At 43.5% G+C, this 18,154-nt stretch overlaps 1 protein-coding gene across 2 annotated transcripts in view; it reads right to left on the bottom strand.

Moving 5' to 3' along the window:
• Positions 1-18,154, bottom strand: part of SH3PXD2A (SH3 and PX domains 2A) — a 465,726-nt gene that overhangs the window by 135,817 nt on the left and 311,755 nt on the right. For both annotated transcript variants that reach the window (XM_074999223.1, XM_074999224.1), the window contains exon 6: positions 15,655-15,683. In XM_074999223.1, the coding sequence (XP_074855324.1) occupies positions 15,655-15,683 (29 nt within the window). The remainder of the gene's footprint in view (positions 1-15,654; positions 15,684-18,154) is intronic.

Here is an 18,154-nt window from a genome sequence, read left to right as displayed (position 1 = left end):
AATTTCTCCTGGTGGGTAATTCAGGTTTATGAATATTTGGTAACGATCTTGTATAGTTTTTGGTGTCTGTCAGTAGGATCAGAGCAAATGTGATTGTATCTTAGACCCTGACTGTAAACAATGGATCTAGTTATGTGTGCAGGATGGAAGCCAGAAGTGTGTAGGTAAGTATAGCGATCAGTATGTTTCCGGTACAGTGTGGTACCGATCAAGCCATCCTTGATTTGTACTGTAGTGTCCAGGAAATGTATCTCTCACGTGGAGTAATTGAGGCATAAGTTGATGGTGGGGTGCAGATTGTTGAAGTCTCTGTGGAGTTCTTCTAGAGTCTCTATACCATGGGTCCAGATCATAAAGATGTCAGCAATGCATCTTGAGTAGAGGAGGGGTAATAAGGGACAAGAACTGAGGAATCGTTGTTCAGGGTCGCCCATAAATGAATTAGCATATAGACTAGCACAGCTGTCTCTCTGTTACTATTGTACTTGTAACAGTGTATGTTTGCTTGTGAGAAGTTGTGTTTTTTCACATTGTGGAATATGGCTATGTAAACAGTTAAAATGTGTTATGGTACAGCTTCAAAGACAAAAAAATGAAACAAACACAAAAATCCCCACCCTGCTGCCTGTGAGCAGGGATCTGGCAGTTCAGGTCACTCTTAGTAGCCCAGTGTTGGTCAGTCCCACAGCTGAGTCACAGTTGCTCACAGGTAAAAGTTGGTTGGTGACATAGAAGAGCAGTTCTGCCATGTTATGAGCAGTGATCCTGAAGGTGACATTCCCAACAAAGATATTTTATTGCATTGGACTGGAAAAATTTGGTAAGAGATTTTAAACAAGACTGTAAAAAGAGACTAAATCTTAATCTGACAAGTACTTGGATTTATACTGGACTATTTCTGTTAAATAGTAAAACCCTGATTTTCTAACCAAACAAAAAGCAGTCAAGTAGCACTTTAAAGACTAGCAAAATAGTTTATTAGGTGAGCTAATAAACTATTTTGCTAGTCTTTAAAGTGCTACTTGACTGCTTTTTGTTTTGATAGTGTATAGAGCATGGCTTACTCCCTGATTTTTTAAGTAGTTAATAGTCACTATCACTTAACATATACTCTTCCTTTCCATTCTAAGTACAGTAATTCTGGCCTTCTATTTAGATTTTTAAATAGTTTTAAGTGAACATAGAAATTAATTGTTAGTCTTTAAAGTGCTACTTGACTGATTTTTTTTGTTTTGATAGAAATATAAAATGTACCAGAAAAGGTTGCAGCAGGTAGAGAGCTACATGCTCTATTATCCTGTGGCATTGCTATTTCATAATTTCTCTTCCCATGTGTTATTAACTCTCTATTTAATCATTCAACTGTTTATAGGACTGACCAGAAACTATGTTTATGGCTGAAAATGGTTAAAAACTTCACTGTCAGCTACTGGCAGTCTACCCAGTACTGTACCTAATTATGTTAGGCTTAATAAGGGGGGGCGGGGAGAGAATATATTTAACCTTCATTTCAAATGCCAAGTAAATAACAGTATAAAATAATTCGACTTATTTTTCTCTATGTTGAGAACTTGTGTGGATGGGGGAGGGGCACAGTCATTGTTTGCTAATGGTGCCAAAGACTCTCCAACCAGCCTTGTTTACACAACATACAAGCTCAGTCAGCACTAAATACCCAACAAAGCAGCACGGCTGTTTAAGTATTAGTGTGAATTGGGCTGGTGCACTGCACGTCAACCCACACTGAAATTACATTTCCCAGCTGCTGTGTAGACATATCCTACAAAACAAAAACTACACGGCTTTCAGAATTCTTTGGTTCTAGTCTAACAAAACCCAAGTACAGTATGAAAAAAGTGGAGGGAATACGCACTCCCTAAAAAAGGACAGGCTCCACTACCATCTCACCTCAAAAGCCAAAATTTAAATATAAGCGAAGTCCTACTGATGGCTATGCTAGCCTTCCCTCTTCAATTTATTGAAGAGCAGAACCCAACACAATCCGTTTATACCAATAGTCAGATTCTAACCAAGACTAAAATTTAGTGACATAATATAACAGTAATCAATTAGACACATTTTTAATTGAGACCATTTTATTGAGATTTCACCGGGCAAACTTTGTTTGGTCAAAGGTGCATTTTACACTACTTATTTCAGAAGGCTTTATTTTGATCTTATTTATGGAAGTTAGCCTCATCTCAAATAGGTTGTGCTGAGATCATCTGTTATCCATGTCTGCAAGAGTCTTTGCTCTTAAGATACAGATTTTGTTGCAGGGAGCAAGGCAGTGTCCAATATTCTGATTATTTATACTGTCCAGCTTAGAGCTCATCTATCTTCCTCGCACAGTAGTCTGCTACTCTGTAAAAACACTGTCTCTCTCCTCCCAGCTTCTCCGCCCTCCCCGGTCTGATTGCAGACTAGTTTCAAATAACTTCCACTTGCCACGTAAACTGAACTGCCTAGTGTATATTAGACCCACACACAAACTGCTTGGAAAATATTCACATCTGGCCTTCACGTGACCAAAGAGTGCCTCAGAAATTCATCATCTGTATAACAAACTCCTACAAGGCAGAAACCCGCAACCAAAAAAATCCCTACCAGAGTCTAAATGAAGACATGGAGCAAGAGCAGATCATGTGCTCTGCATACTGTAGAAAAGAAAGCACAGTCCTCCTTTAACATCTGGATTTTAGTGACCATCTTCAGATACTGAGAAACCAAGACATACATTTAAAGAAATGAAGCCCTAAAATCTTTGCTTTTAGGCTTGGTTTACATTACATGCTTTGTGTGTAATCCTAAAGAGCATCCTAATCCAATCTGAGAAACTAGACATCCCATGGCTTATTTTGTTTTTGTCTGGTCACTTTAAATCACAAGTAGCTGACAGTGAGTAGGCTACCCTTGTCATATCACACTAGCGTGCATTCCTATTCAAGGCATGTATAATGTTGTTATTTTAGAGTCCAAGTGACGAGGCTGGTTTTTAATAGAGAACATAGATACCTTTAGCATTCAGTAACATTTACAGCTATGCAAATTAAGAGGAAACATCACTAATTTGGGCAAATGCTGATCACCTGCCAAAGATGGCAAGGCAATGCTAGCTCTCTATCTTTGCACACCAGAGCAGATGTATTTGGAGAAGTATTTATCGTAATCTATTATCTTCCTGCTGTTATCAAGGGCCAACATTCCCATCTGACAGTAAGACTTGTGTCATGGAAGGGTCTCTACACTGCCAAGACAGACTCATGTAATGGAGTCTGAAGAGCCCAACTGATCTGTAGGGTACTGCCTAGTAGCATAGATGTTTACATGCCGGAAATCCACTGGCAGGAGGAGGTGGGTCTCAGAACCCAAGCTCTTATACAGCTACTTTTAGCCCCACAGTGCAAGCCTGCAAATGCTGAGCCAGCCTCATTAGTGCTGGCTTTTTTGGTAGCGTAGACAGTCATGGACAGATAGACTGGCCTTAGTTTTCCCAGTGCTCCTACTATGAACACCTGTGCTTTACACTCTCCCAGCTCAGATTCAGTCTGGATTCAGGCTAGGATGTGGGATAAAAATAGCTTTTATGTACAAGCTTTTGTCATCAGTAGATAGAAGACAAACACCCAAGCTCATCTCCCTGGGCTACTCTGAAGCAGGACAGGTGAGCACGAGCGCCCTCATCTGAGGCAGGGAGCACAGATTCAAGAGACAAAATTGGACTTAAGTCTTCCTGGAGGGACAAGCTCAAAGAGTAGCAATGGGAAGCCTAGTGTTACAGGTGTAGCCTCCCTTCCCCTCAACTTATGAAGTTCCTCAATGATTGATTCTCTTTGGTCCTCTCAGAATCTACATTAGCTGAACTGGGACGAGGACAAGGATCTTAAGCACCAGCAATAATAGGCAGGTGACACCCAGCTCTGCCTATCCTTCTCCACATACAACCAAGCCACTACCAAGTGGAACAATTGCCTGGACAAGATCAGCTCATGGATGAGCAACTGGGCCAATAAAAGCTCTCTCACCCACCCGTGTCTTCCAAATCTGATGTGGTGACAAATTAATGTCCATATGGATATTAGTCACATCACTTCATGCTCTGCTGGAAGACACTTGGGTACCATGTAGGAACTTATGTTATGACACAGGAACTTGCTACTTTCTCTTTGCTGGTTTAATGTAGGACTCCTCAGGGAGCACCCTAGAGAAGTTGTTGTGAAGTTGAAGCCTCCTTTCTTAACAGATCTATGGGGTTTGAGACTCCCTGCAACAGTGTCTGTTGCATTGGTATCCAAGCACCAAGACTGCATTCTATGATTCCGCCATCCTCCTTCCTGTACTTTTTATTTCCTGCATCTATTCAAAGAAGATTACAGTTGGAAGAAACCATAGGTTATCAAGTCCAGCCCTCTGCTTAAAGCAGGGTGTGCATGCACACACACAAGCACACAGCCTCGTCAAGCCTTGGCCTTAAACTCCGAGGCTGGAGATACCTCCTCCTCCCTAATTTTTCTATTGTAGAAGAACTTGGTTGTCGAGAACTGTTCTTTACTGTGCACAGTTTAGTCAACTTTTCTTAGCCCCAACTCCTCCCACACGGAAATAAAAAAATCCAGAAAGTCATGCACAAGATAACAGCAACCTTGCATATTGAGCAGGCCGCAGAATGTGTCAGGAAAAATCTGAAGGGTCATGAAATAAGATATTTGAGGTGTCTGTTTTCAGTAGCCACAAACATCCAAAATGCCTCAACTAGTTTAAAATCTGGTTTAGTAGAAGGATCAGTTTCCCTGCACTGAGTTAGTGCAGACTGGAATTTTGTATGTGTCAGTTTGCTTGAGTAAATCCGTATCACACAGTGCCCCAAGACTGAATGACCTGCCCAAAATTCTTCCTCTGAAAGCCACAATGCTCCAACATTGTACACTCAGACTTACAAGGAGGGTCACTCACTGTACTCTTCCGAAAGTTTGTACAGCAGGGTGTGAAACCAATGGTCTGAAGACAAGGTTTGAGCACTTTTCCAATAGAGCATCTCCCGTGACCAGGGCAGCTAAGGCAGAAACAGGAAACCTGAACAAATTGAACTTGGCACACACAAGTTTGCCAGCTTTGAGACAGGATCCTGTTCTGTTAAAGGTTCTGAGTTCAAGAACTTTTGTGATCAACAAGAGGTCTTTGAGACCCTCAAATGTATTGGAGGAACAGGGTGCACAACTCCTGCTGATTTCAGTGAAAGTTAGGCACCTAAATGCCACAGAGGATCTGGATCTCAGTGTTTGAGCCTAGTAGGTGCTGTGCACCTGAGATAGGCAGAGCATCCTCAAATCCCATTGGCAATCACCACCATGCAGTGTTAGGCAGACACTGTGCATCTCAACTAGTTTTTGTATATTGCGGTGTTATATCTGACACTGGTTGCGCACTTTCAAATCCCTTCTCTTTAAAACAAAGAGAAACACTCAAAGGCTATGTCTACATGAGCCCCAAACTTCGAAATGTCCACGCAAATGGCCGTTTCGAAGTTTACTAATGAAGCGCTGAAATGCATATTCAGCGCTTCATTAGCATGCGGGCGGCCGCGGCACTTCAAAATTGATGTGCCTCATCGCCGCTGCGCCTCGTCCAGACGGGCTCCTTTTCGAAAGGACCCCGCCTACTTCGAAGTCCCCTTGTGCCCATGCCCTTATGCCCTACGCTAGGAAATAGGTTGCAATAGCCACATTGCTCAGGAGTGTAAAAAAGTTATACCCCATGCAGTGCAGTTAAAGTGACCTAAGCAAAGGCATGTCTACACTTATAGGAAGATCAGTGCTCTGGAGGCTGAGTCCATGGGCATAAGGGGACTTCGAAGCAGGCGGGATCCTTTCGAAAAGGAGCCCCGTCTGGATGAGGTGCAGCGGCGGCGAGGCGCGTCAATTTCGAAGTGCCGCAGCCGCCCGCACGCTAATGAAGCGCTGAATATGCATTTCAGCGCTTCATTAGTAAACTTCGAAACGGCCATTTGCGTGGACATTTCAAAAAGTTTGGGGCTCGTGTAGACATGGCCAAAGTGTTCTGGCAGTGCCTGCTGTACTTTTTGTTTTAAAAATGCCATACAACTATTACAGTGGCAACTGTCAAATGTCAGTTAGACCACATCAGCACGACCAACCTCGGGTGCATAGCTCAGGCACTCAGCTTGTAACCTCAGCTAAAGAAAATGGGGAAGTGTCTCAGAGGAGACAAGAAAAAGGGAAGTCGGGGGGCCTCTTTGACCATATGCAATTAACATGGAGCCTGGAGGAACAGGAGCAGTTACTAACATATGACTTAAAAAAATATGATAATCAAGCTAAGGCTGGTGAGCCCTCCCCATTCCACATCCCAAATATGGGACCAAGTGAAATGCGTCATAAAATGATTGGTGTACAGACATACATCACTCCAGGACATAGTGACATCAGAAAACCAATAAGGGAGCATAACAGCAAACCCAGAGGAGGACTCCTGATGCCCTGGAGAAGCTGAGTGTTGCTTCCGCCGAGGACTGATCAGCCTACGCCGTTCCCCGAGCCTGCTCACAAGTTAGATAGAGTAGTGTGCGAATACCTATTGGTACCGCAAAGAAACCTGTATAAGTATAGCTCTAGCAACATAATGCAACAGTTTGTTGTTTTAATTCTGTACCTGCTAAATTGCGTAAGTAAAAAGTATCGCTCGTATTAAATTCGTCTATGTCTTATTTGTTTGTTACCCATATCCATTCTTTTACTCAGTACCCCGATGAGTGGTCAGAGGGAAAGGTACCCTTAACTGTGTATCATGGTGTGCTTATGTCCTAGCTCATGAGCCTGTAAGGGCCACATGTAAGGCTGAGGCAAAGATCCCCCAGGACCCCTGAAAGGGCTCCGACCTGATGACCGGGAAGTTCTGAAAGCAAGCTGCCTCTGCTGGGAAGCGTGCCCTGCTGAATCTGTGTGTTCTACAGGACAGAGTGTTGTGCATCTGTTTGTCAGTACTGACAGGTGGGCTGTAGGCAGACCCACGACTGAGGCCTCTTTTCAGTCAACCCCTTATTCCAACCAAATCCAGTTAGAGAGCACTAGATGAACCTAGGAATCTGCGTGTGTGACAGTAGAACAAACCCTAGAAACCGCACACGTCAGCTACATGTAGCCAAGGAGCTACTCCAAGGATAAGTTATGCCTTCATCACATTCAAAATTACTGTTACAACTCAGATCACCAATTGACGAGCAAGTCAGAAAAATGCCATGTCACAAGACTAAGGAGCCCCTCTACCCTCTCTGACCAGGCCAAAATGGCACACCAGGATTTCCAGCCCACCATCTTTCTTCATTGTTTTCCCACAACTTAGGTAAGACGGGCAAGTGATTTACTGAGACACAAAAGGTGAGCCTGTGGTTTCATGCTGCAGTGACCCATGTCAGACCACAGAAGTCTTAGGGAGATTAAGACAAAGACAGAGCCAAACATTCTGGGACACTGACACATCCCCAAGCCTACAAAATAATTTTCAGCATTTGACTATTTTAGGTGTTTCAATCCTCAAATTCACTGGTTTAACCTGAAGCACTCCTCTCCAATGGGCCCCTTTCCTGCCATCCTCCAATGTGGGAGAGTATGCTTCAGGAAATGAAAAAAAGGGTCTTGCAGAAGCACGATTAAGGGAAAATATATCTTTAAAATGCTGCAGTTATGCTGCTACAAGGAAGTCACAACCTATGTGGACAAGAAAGCTTCTTCCATTGAGTACTCCACCACCAAGAAGTGGTAGCTATACAATATAGAATGTCCCCACTAGACGTGCTAGATCAGACCCTGGGGGTAAAACTCAGCCTCCAGAGCACTGATCTTCCTATAAGTGTAGACATGCCTTTGCTTAGGTCACTTTAACTGCACTGCATGGGGTATAACTTTTTTACACTCCTGAGCAATGTGGCTATTGCAACCTATTTCATAGTGTAGGCTCAGCCTTACAGCTTTTAAAAGCAAAAAAATGATGGCTAAACTCCCTCTCTCCTCACATCTCAGATTTCAGTAGTGATCTCCAATTTAACCTATAATTTAGAGAGGAAATTGCATTAGGTGGTAAATATTTCAGATGATTCCTGGTCTAGATGTAGTAATTGGTAGAAATTACCATCCTGATGGGAAAGCCTAAATGTAGTGAATTCAGATCCAATGAAGACAATTATCTCTGTTTCATCCACTCAAATACACTTTCAGATTGGTTCCACGCTGGAAGTTGTAGCAACTATCCCTACATGGCTCTCCCCATTCTTAGCCACAGGACCTCCCCAGGGCCTAGATTCTGGTTCAGACCCACTCCTGAGAAAAGGGGCAGAGAGTCTCTAAAACAGGGCAAGAAGTAGTTCAGCTAGGCCAGGGGTGTCCAATACATTCACCACTCTCCACATACGGCAAACAGAATGCTGCATTGTGGCAAATACAGGGGTGGCCAACTCACGGCTCTTGAAGTCTTTAAATGCGAATCCTCCTGAGAGTTGCATGCGGGGAGTGCCATCCGCTTGCTCCACACACGTCCCCCACTGCTTGGTGGGAGAAGCTTGTGGCAGGTGCGGTGGTGGCTACTGCTGCTCTGGTGAGTTGCTGGCATTGACTTAGGGTGGGGAATCTGGGGGTGAGGCTGGGAGTGCCTGGCTCTATAAAGTTTTGTGTAATATAATGCAGCGAATATGGAAAGAGGACAAACCATAAGTGTGGCAATCTTGGAATTCCTATTGGACACTGCTGAGCTAGGCCATCCCAGAAAGGCTTGAGGTGGCACTGCTTTGAAGAAGCTTGCAGCAGTACTAGGCAAACAGAGGAGCAGTGGGTTAGGTATCCTTCAAGTATTAAACGGATTGAATTCATTTTCCAAATAGAACTCTCATTTCAAGTAACTGGGGTAAAATGGTCACAAATATTGTTCTCAAGTAGTCTGCAGCCGGGTGAACAAATATCAGGACTAATTCAAAGTATTTTAAAACTAAAGTCAATTTAGAACACTCCTGATTGAAATTCACGCCACAAGTTCTATTGACATGTGGATAGTTTTAATTGCTAGAGCAGTTACGTACTTGGTTCTTTAGTTTCCTAGTTGTCAATAAAGCTTCAATGTTTCTATAGAAATTTATTCTACTAATAATTTCAAACTTAAAATGCTCATCTCCACTGGAAGACAATTCCAAAATCTCATTATGTTTGTGTCATCACCAGAAAGTGAAAGACAAAATTTATTAGCGAACAGATCATGGTATAGTCACAGTTAAACATCCAGGTCGTCCTAAAAGAAAGGTTTTTAAAACCTCTGCCTTCTGAGAACACAAGCTCTAAGCAGACAGCTAGGCTCAGCAAGTATCAGGTTAACCCTGTACACTTTTCAGGGAACATGCTAATATTTGATGGCCAAATGGAGTTTTTGTTATGGAATGATCATAGATTCATGCCAGCTTCCGCTTACCCCTAGACTCGTACGCTTTTGTTATACGGCTTCGGCAGATTGGAGAACAGCTTCTGGCACAAGGCAAACAAGCGAAGGGCAGGACCCCCTTACCCTAGGAGTCTCAAATTTCTTTTGGCCAGCCACACAATAGAATAGCTCCTCTTAGCTTACTCACCACCATAGGAAACGGACACACTCTAAAATTGCTTTCAATCACTTTAACCCTTAGCCTACAGGCTAATCCTAAGCAGTTTTACATCAGACAGATGGGGAAACTGAAGCATCTGGATACTGGATTAACTGAATCTGGGGTGTGGGGGAGATGTGAGCACACAATGCTGCAGGCAGATGGTATTTTAAGATTCATTACTGGCAATCCTTTGATTCAGAAACAAAAGCAAAGGGGCATCTGTGCAGAACCAGTGCCCCACTAAATGATCGTGGAAGTCAACTGCTTTTCCTCATTTTTTTAATAGATAAATAGATATAGAGGAACATGGAATCTAGGATGCACAAAGGAACTCCTCTCCCTTTTGCCTCACAAGATCTAGAGAGAGACCCAACAGGGATCAGCCATTATGAACACATGAAAAACGCTCACCTGAACCATTCCTTGAACCTGCATTCCCAGGACTGAACAAAGACTGAGAATGGCTGACCAACCGAAAAAAGCACACCTCCGCATCAGCTGCTGGAAGTGGGCCACATCTTCCCTGACTGAACTAACCTCATTAACATTGGCCTTCCTCTTGACTGGTACTCCCCTCTTTTCTTGTGCCTATATATTTAAACCTGCCTATGGAACTTCCACTACATGCATCTGACAAAGTGGGTCTTGCCAAGAAAGCTTATGTTCCAATAAATCTATTGGTCTATAAAGGTGCGTCAGGACTCCTCATTATTTTCATGGTCACATGATTTAAAAAAAAAAAAAAAAAAGATTTAGTCTACGAAAGTGTGAAATTTCATGTTGTTGTAATTGTAGGCAACCTGTACCACCCCCCAAATTGTAAGGTTTTGCTTTTTGGCAGGGGGACTTGTGGTACTGCTACCCTTACTCCTATGCAACACAAAAGTAAGGGTGGCATGTATGCTATTGCTACCTCTACCTCTGCACAGTCACTGGCGTGCCATTGTGTTCAGAGCTGGGCACCTGGCCAAAAGCTGCTGCTGTCCAGCCACCCATCTCGGAAGGCAGTGCAGAAGAAAGGGTGGCAATACTGTGATCCCTCTAAAATAACCTTGTGATACCCTTGCAACTTCCTTTTGAGTCAGGATGTCGAATTTGAGAAACTAGTTTCCCCCTGTGAAATCTGTAAAGTGTACCGTAAAGCAGAGAAAGGCCATATTTCATGGTCCATGACCTATTTTTCAGGACTGTGAATTTGGCAGGGCCCTATCTATGGCTAAGGCCTCTGGGTACTTTCATAATACAGCAGCCCCTTGAGTTCCATGAGGGCTGTGTTCCCACACACCCTTGCCTAACTTGAATTTCACATAAGTTGGAGGTGGCTTTTTTCCACTGGCAGAACACACTTTCTGTAGTTGGGAAAGCAGCAGGAGCACCTGGAGCTCCTTTTGAAAAGTAAGTCCTGGGGTGCGGTCAGTTGGAAAGGGTTAAGTCTGGGAGTGGATTGGGCCATGGGAGAGGGGCAGGGGAGGTGAGCTGACCTGGGGGCCGCATGCAAGGTGGGGGGAGGTTTTGAGCTGGGAGAAGTAGAATTTTGAGTTGTGCTTAACTCATGTTAATGCGAGTTAAGCGCAACTCAAAAAATTGCACATTTCAAGGTATTACTGTACAAAAATCTTACCCCCCCGCATCCTGTAGCTCAAAAAACCACATGACTCGCTTTCTTGTTCCCCTGTACCAGTTCAATGAAGCAGCATATCAGATCAGAATACCACAAAGTTGCATTTAAAAACACTGTCTGAAAATTAAGATTTGGGCAAACATTCATGCAATCTCCTTTTCACCCAGCCCTCCAAGCCTAGGCTGATTTGAGGTCTGAATAAAAAGCATGCATTTGAAAAATAAGGCAGCAGGCAGTGGTCTCCCTGGACATTAACAGAATTCCTATTGTGCCTGTCACATTTGTATTAATGGCACAGATGCGCCAAATGAAACAGTTGCAGAATTCCAGTGGGATCACACTGTGCATAAGTTCACATTCACAGCTAGAAGCCTTTTTACAACACACCATCTAAATCAAGACTTGTTCACTGTTTAGTTTTTTTTTTTTGCTGGAGATCAATTTTTTTACTCTGTGGTGAGAAGGACATGAAGATTTTTCCACTTATTTGGAAGTTGTTTTTTTGTTTTTTAAAAGGTTTAGTCACCTGAAAAGAATTTGGCCACACGTACAGTAAAACTTATTTTTACTTGCCCTATTATCTGTTGGAGTTGTTGTGTCTTTAATAAAGGATGTAATTGCAGCTAAATGGTTCTCTCTAGGGGTATGCCTACACAGCAGCCTTATTTCAAAACACTGCTACACACAAAATGCATTTCAAAACACAGCATGTACACACAAAGCCTGTTCTGGAATTGGACCCATTGGACACATTATGGCTTACTTTGAAATAGGCTGTGTTCCTCATAGAATGAGGTTTACCAATTTCAAAATAAGCCAACTGCTATAGTGTATATTTCAAAACAGCACTTGTGTTGTATAGATACTAGGATAGTTATTCCAAAATAACTTTGCTGTGTAGACATACACTCCAAAAGCCCCCTCCTTTTGGAAGGGACATGTTAATGAGGGAGTTCAGAATATGCCAACGAGTCGCTTTCAGGAATAGGCAGCACCTCATTAGCACAATGGCAGCCGCAGCGATTAGAAAGTGCGGCTTTTGAATGGTACGCTGTCCTTGTAGGTGGGGGCCTTTCAAAGCAACCCCCAGGACATTGAAAGCCCCTTCTTCCCAAAGCCTTGTGTGGAATCTTAAAAACAACACCTGCATTAGCATCTTCTGAACTCTCTCATTAACATGCCCCTTCTGAAAGGAGGGGGCTCGTGTAGACACACCCTAGGTTTCTCTTTTAGCCAGTTCATGAGGTTAGTTGTTAGCTCAAGTGGCCACTGACTTGTATGTAGTCTCTCTTCCATCACATCAAACTGAACTGTATTTTCAGAATTAGTTTAAGTGGTGAGAGACAAAAGGTTAGAGAATGAAAGTTTCCTTCCTCACAAAGAGATTTAACATGGAGCTTAAAACTTCAAAGGGTGGGTGTTTTTTTAAAAAGACTCCACACAAGGTTATTTTTAAATTATTCTGAGGACACTATTCAGACAAAGTCTTGTGATCATAGTTTTATTGACAATTAAGTTAGTGTCAGTGGGCTTGTATGAATATTTTAACTCATTTTGTTGTTCTTTGTATGAAGAACCCCATTCACTCCAAATGCCAAGAAAATTAAGCCAGTTTGTTCTCACAGATTTGCACAAAAGGTGCCGCAAGCTGACAGACAGCTCTCCTAGCCATAAGGAAAGGAGAAAATGGAGCACCTTGGACTGCCCTTGGCCACAGAGATATTTGCTGGACCATGACACCCCCTCAGCTAAGGTGTGACACTAAAGAGGGAACCCTAGAACACTGCCAACTCCTGACATTGGAACACATCAACCAATATTGGATACCCAAATTAATGGCAGGTATTGAAGACAGGGGTTGACGAGTGGTGCTATCATACTTTCTGGGGTGTGTAGGAAGCCTGTTACTGAGAGAAAGTGGAACACATGCACAGAATTTCAAGCTTCCTGCTCTCAGACTTGACAGGCTCATAAGAGTCAACTCACTAGCATCCTATTTGTGGTACCCCAAAAGAAGGTGACACAGAAATGTTAACTGAACGTACAGGATACATGGGTCCTACTCGCTGGCTGCCTCTTTGAGGATATGGTGACCTCCACTCCCAAAGGGGCAGGATTGGAAAAGAAGGGTAGATATGTAGGATGAGTTCCACCATTCTCTTTATATAATCTGTTAAACTGAGTCAGTGTGCACAAAATGACAGAATTATGCCACAGTGGAGGACAGCTCAAGCAATAAGGCCTATGCATTGTGGTTTTCAACTTTTTTCCCCCCACCTGAATTAAGATCCAAACCACTTTGGAAATCTTTGGCAATCTGCATAAGTCCAGAGGGTCTTTGGGCCTCAGTCTGAAAGACACTGGCATCAAACAAAGCTCTGTAGGAGCCTACTTACAAATTATTTCAATGGGAGCGCAGCTCCAGACTTAAGTGCTTGAAGTTTCACAGTGCGCCAGTGTGACATTCAGAATGAAAAAAGTAGTTAGACTTTTAGGCTGCAAAATCTCTAGAACAATTTCTACCATTTATAGTCAGATGTATGAAGGACACACTTTAAAAATAAAGTCTCTGCAAAGTTTAATTGTTCATAAAAGGGCTTTAAAGCAGTTCTTTAAGAGAGATCTTTTCCAGGGTTCAAAGACATACAAACTGCAGCTGCTCGGTAGTTCACAAATAAGCATTCACTGTAACTTAATCAGGATGATGCAGGTACAGGCCAACACTGCAAACACCTAACAAAGGAAGGTGACACAATGACACTTGCTCTACACCCCTCATATATGTCCTTTCATGTTGCTAAAGAGCCTTGCTAAGGGCTTTTACAGCTTCTCAACTGTGATTTTAAAAAACGTGACCTACAAATTCAGGTTTTGCAATACAAGCTTACACACAAGTAAGGTCAGAAGAGGAGTCTCCTGAAGGTGGTTAAACGTGAAATGCAAGATTTGAGTCCTAGCTTTAAGATTACCTAGGCAGGTCAATCCAATGCTACAGACAAACAGGGAATATGGTTAACTTACCCACTTTGTCAGGTGTTAAGAGACTTGACTAGCCCACTTAATTAGACACTTAATGTTACTAAAAGGGATTTTGGGGGTGTTGAATGTAATAAGCCTTCATACTAGAGTGGAAAAGGTTTTCAGATACTATAAAATCCAGACAGTTTATTTAGAGGGCTAGAATAATAAAGCCACACCATGACAGCAAGCCAGAACCTAGCTAGTTCCACTGTGACTATGAGCTATTGCTGAATTCTCTAGCAGAGCTCTAAATAATGGTGCCAGACTAGGCCTGTGTGGGCAAGAGGTTGACAGTTTCAGTAGGTCCACAGGCAAGCAGAGCCAGATGACAGCAGCCCATTAGCTTATTAGCTTACTGCAGCAGTGCAGCATAAATCATTCATCATTTAATTGACTAATCAATCCAACAAATGCCATTCTCTAATAGGAGCGAGACCTCTTTCACTTCCATGGAATCTGTGGGGTAGTTTCCTACTCACCCTAAGACCTCTTGAAGAAAAAAGCCCCAGACCAATACTTCTTAAGTGGCTATAGATTTGGGGCACCCAATTTGAGATATATTACACACTCACAATACCCAAATGGAGTCAATGGGAGATGAAGGTGCTCGGAAGCTCTGAAATCAAGCCTACATACCCAGTTTACAGCAAATTAAGATGAGTAACCCACTATTCTAGGTTACTTTTAAACAATGTTCAGTGGGGGAAAAAAGAGAGGCACTACAGGTGACAGGGGATGGAAAGAGGACTGGATTATATTAGGTGACTTAGTATCTTTTATTGGACCAAAGGGATATATTCCCAATTCTAAACTAGCAACATAAATAGCCTGAGGAGAATTACAAAAGGTAACAGCAGCTACAAAACAGACCCCTGAACTACTGCCTCCGAGCCAGGCTACACCCCAAAGCATGGGGCAAGGAGTACCTCACAACCCACAACTATTTCTAGCACAACAAGGGGTCCCTTGGTAGAGGCAACTTGGCAGGACAGGTGGCCACAAAATAAATTCCAGCTGCAAGAGAATAGTAGTTCTACTCCCCTATCGAACAACAAGGCAGCACTGAGATCACACACAGGTACACAAAGATCAGAAAGAGAACTGTAATTTAAAGCAGCTGTCTTCTTGGACTGGAGAAAGACGTAAGTAAAATCAGTAGGGAGCTCGTCATTTCTGTCTCAAAGGCAGTTTCATATAGAGAAAATTTTCTCTCTGAAAAGCTATGTAGTCCAATACCTCTGTCTCTAACCATCTTGAACAGGAAAGAGTCAAATCACCACAACATTTCATGCAACAGGAGGTAAAGGGAAGGCACTTCCAAAAAAACTCTCTCTGTGCAGTCAAACATTATATGGAGAATCGGGTTTCTTACCTGATTTTCTTTTTGAAGATCCATATTCCCTGAAAAATAGGCAACAACAGATAGACATGGTTAGCGTTTGGAAGGCAGGGAAAGAAAAGGGTGTTTCCCAAACTCCCACCCATACACTCAAAGGTTCATCCTTTACTCCCCCTCCTTTAAACTGGAGGTGAGGAGTGCACGGCATTGACACACACAGACTTATACACTCTGATCAACAGCAGCTCGTCAACAGCAGTAGCAGCAGCAGCTGGTGCTTCTGCTGCACTAGGGGGGCCAATGGACCATGTGATCCAAGACAGAGCAAACCATCTACAACCAGCAAAGCAGGGGAGGTGTAATTCCCCCACCCTTTAAATCAAGCCATTTAATGCACTGTCGCTGAATTACATTCCCTTAGAGAAGTAAAAGCAAGTCAGATGCTTTCTGCAAAGATGCAGTTGCTAGAGTCATATCTTGCATTGCTCACAGTCCCTATATTTCAAATACTAAGTAACATTTACATGGACCCCAAACCTTTCTGGTTATTTCTGTCAAACACTTGTCTTCTCTGTAAGAGGAATGTAATTCCTTTCTATTCTTTCCAGGAGGGAGAACGTCGCTTTTCTTCTGGACCCACAAATGAAAAAAAGCTGGTGCCTTTGCTTACCGTATAATGTTTGAAAGTGCTAGAAGCAGCTATCACAGAAAAAGGGAAGAAACAGAGCCTGGAGAAATTGTTTTAAAATAATTGAAATGAGGAGGGAAATATATAATTCTAACTACTTCACATTCTTTCAACATCCTGTCTGAATCTGTCTCTGAAATGCTGGTACTGATAATACCTGCTTCCCATCCTGAATGTGTGGTTCTCACTATTGTGCACCCTGGGCTCTAGGAATCCCCACAAGTCCCTGCTGTCAGAGGGACATAGGAGGGGCAGTGGCACTACAGTCTCCATCTACCCTGGGCTCAAGATTAGCGCCAGGGAAGCTGTAGGCCACATTTCCTCTCTTTGGAAGCTGACTCTTGTGCCAATTATAGATAATAGAAAACATAGACAAGTGCAGTTCAGCCTCACAGTCGGGAAGGTGCAGAACAGAAGAGGATTGCTGTCAGAGCTGAGTCAAAAAAAGTCTGATCGAAAATGCGAGCGGCTGAGAAGGCTGACAGTGTATACAGCTTCCACAACGGATCGTCCATATTTTCCAGTGATGCTTCTCATTCTCTGATTTGTACAAAGCCTTTCAAGATTTCTCTGGAAAATGGGATCTGGCCCATGGCTTGCGTGGATCCAGTCCAATGGCTTGGGACTTCCCGCCTCCAGCATCCAGACTGCTGTGGGGTGGAGAGTGTGGAGCCCTGAGCCTACTGGGCCAGAGTCAGGCAATTAAGAGACTATGAAATTAAGTTTTATGCAGCTGTCCTGGGAGGGAATTGCCTGAAAACCAACACTTCTCCCAGCCAAGAGATAACAATTTAGGGATTGGGTGCGGCCCTCCACAGTCACTATGCCAGCTGAAAGTCTGTGATGGGCGTCACTGACTTTTTGTGCTCCCTTTGCGGAGAGGTTCAGCCTGCCTGGGTCTATGTAAGCAGAGTTCCAGTGGCCATCCCGTTTCCTCAGCCTGACCCCATTTTTGGTGGTATATTCAAAGCTGATGGAGATGGCTTTGCACAGCCATGCCACCTATGACCACCATCCCTCACACACGCATTTGTTCTGAAGCGGTACCATGCCATGTTGGAATGCATAAATCACTTTTTAAGCACAAGGGCTCTGGGGATATATCTAGCAGTGAGCACCCCAGCCTTGGTGAACAGCTGCAACTTTGAAGCACAGTCTACACAGATATTCCTAGAATACCAGCCCAAACCCCCTTAGCGCAAATCTAGCAATGCAGGCTGGGTGGCTAAAGGCCCCACAACCCTGTGCCACCCACTCCCTGCCCATCTACCCTACATAACCCTAACCCTCTGCCCCCTCTCCTGCATCCACACCCCACATAACCCAAACTCTGTGCTTCTCTTGCACCCACATCCTCTCCCAGACCCTGCCCCAGATCACAACGAAACCACCTTTACTCCAGTACCCTGTCCCAGGTCACAAATGCCTCCTTCACCCAAACTCCTCCCCACCAGAACCCACATCTTCTCCTGTACCCCAATCCCTTGCTCCAAGCTCCCTCGTGCACCCAATCTCCACCCCAAACCCCACATCTTCCCCATTAATATCTTGAGCACTTTCCAAATTCTTGAAGTGCCCCCCCCATCAAAAATTATTGCCCACCTCTAGGTTTAGTGATACCCAGACCATAAGGCTGTGTCCCTGACCATGTTGGCTAATTGCCACTGAGGGACCTATCCTCACTGAACTTATCTCCTAGTTATATTTCTGACCTTCACCATAATCCTGGGCAATGAGTTCCACAGCGTGATTGTGCATTGCAGGAAGCAGCACTTCCTTATGTTTGTTTTAAACTTGTTGCCTATTAATTTAATTAGGGGACACAGTTCTTGTGGTATGCGAAAG

This window comes from Carettochelys insculpta, chromosome 7 (assembly GCF_033958435.1).
Source record: "Carettochelys insculpta isolate YL-2023 chromosome 7, ASM3395843v1, whole genome shotgun sequence".
NCBI classification, from domain to species: domain Eukaryota; kingdom Metazoa; phylum Chordata; order Testudines; family Carettochelyidae; genus Carettochelys; species Carettochelys insculpta.
The sequence above is the reverse complement of the archived record's forward strand: the minus strand, read 5'-3'. Positions and strand labels throughout refer to the sequence as shown.